The sequence below is a fragment of the Lepidothrix coronata genome, unplaced genomic scaffold, assembly GCF_001604755.1.
Source record: "Lepidothrix coronata isolate B3197 unplaced genomic scaffold, Lepidothrix_coronata-1.0 Scaffold186, whole genome shotgun sequence".
Taxonomy (NCBI): domain Eukaryota; kingdom Metazoa; phylum Chordata; class Aves; order Passeriformes; family Pipridae; genus Lepidothrix; species Lepidothrix coronata.
Window position 1 is genome coordinate 934,490 of NW_016690366.1, and position 1,101 is coordinate 935,590.

Here is a 1,101-nt window from a genome sequence, read left to right on the forward strand (position 1 = left end):
CCTCCTCTCTGGGACATGGGCAACCCTGCAGGGTAAGTGGGAGCCTTGCCTCATCCACAGCTGCTCCCATGCCCCCGTGGGACTCCATGGGCAAGAGGCTTCCTGCTCCCCACCCACTTTTGGCTCTTACTTCCTCACCCCTCCTTGTCCCCTGGCTCCACACCTTCTCCTTGGCAGGGATGCAGCCACCTGAGGTGGGTGCAGGGGTGGGAGCCGGGGCTCCCAAGGATGAAGGGGGCCTGGCGGGAGTCCACAGATCTCTGCAACCTCAAGGACCTGTCCCTCAGCCCCTCCACTTTCCCTGTCCCTCTCCTCCCTGTCAAACCCTGTCTCACGTAGGGACCTTCACTTTCCGGCTCCTTCACACCTCTACCTTCCAAAACACCTCCTTTGTGGAAACGGAGGGGATAGGCCTGCTGGAAGACATTGAACTTGGGTCTCTTGATAAGCACACCTGGGACATCCACTTCTGCCAGCCCTGGGTGCGTCCAGCAGTGCCCCAGAGTGAGTGGGACACACTTGACAACATGTTCAAGGTCTACTTGCATAATTTCAACCTCCTGATGAACCAAGGGGCCACACAGAAGGATGTGCCCTGTGAGTATCCACTCTTCACTGTGTTTCCTCTCTAACCAGCAGCTGGGGAGTGGGGAAGGATCTGGCAAGTGCTGGCACTGATCATGCCTGCAGGAAGGCAATCCCAGCACCTCATGAAACCTCTCTCCCCTTTCGGCCCCTCCAGACCCCTTTGTGGCTCAGTCCATGGCAGGCTGCAAGCTCTACCCCAACAGGACCTCTCAGGTCTTCCTCTCTGTGGGCTACAATGGGCAGGACTTCCTCAGCTTGGACACAGACAGTGCCACCTGGACCCTCTCCCAGGACACTGACCTGGCACGGTACCTCAGGGCTGTCCTCACGAATGAAACCACCCTCGCTGAGGCGGTGGAGGGCATCTTCAAGGATAGCTGCATCAATGCCCTGGAGATGTTCCTGAGTTATGGGAGGGCAGCTCTGGAGAGACAAGGTGAGACCACCCTGACCCTGCCACAGCCACCCCAAAGCCCTGGGGCCAAGCCGTGCCCAACCAGGGCTTCCCCCACC

General features: G+C 59.1%; 1 protein-coding gene across 1 annotated transcript in view; it reads left to right on the plus strand.

Annotated features, from left to right (window-relative positions):
- The window catches only part of LOC108505185 (T-cell surface glycoprotein CD1e, membrane-associated-like), a 7,083-nt gene that overhangs the window by 626 nt on the left and 5,356 nt on the right, over nucleotides 1-1,101 (plus strand). The window contains exons 2-3 of the mRNA XM_017830925.1: nucleotides 340-597; nucleotides 743-1,024. Of these exons, the coding sequence (XP_017686414.1) occupies nucleotides 340-597; nucleotides 743-1,024 (540 nt within the window). The remainder of the gene's footprint in view (nucleotides 1-339; nucleotides 598-742; nucleotides 1,025-1,101) is intronic.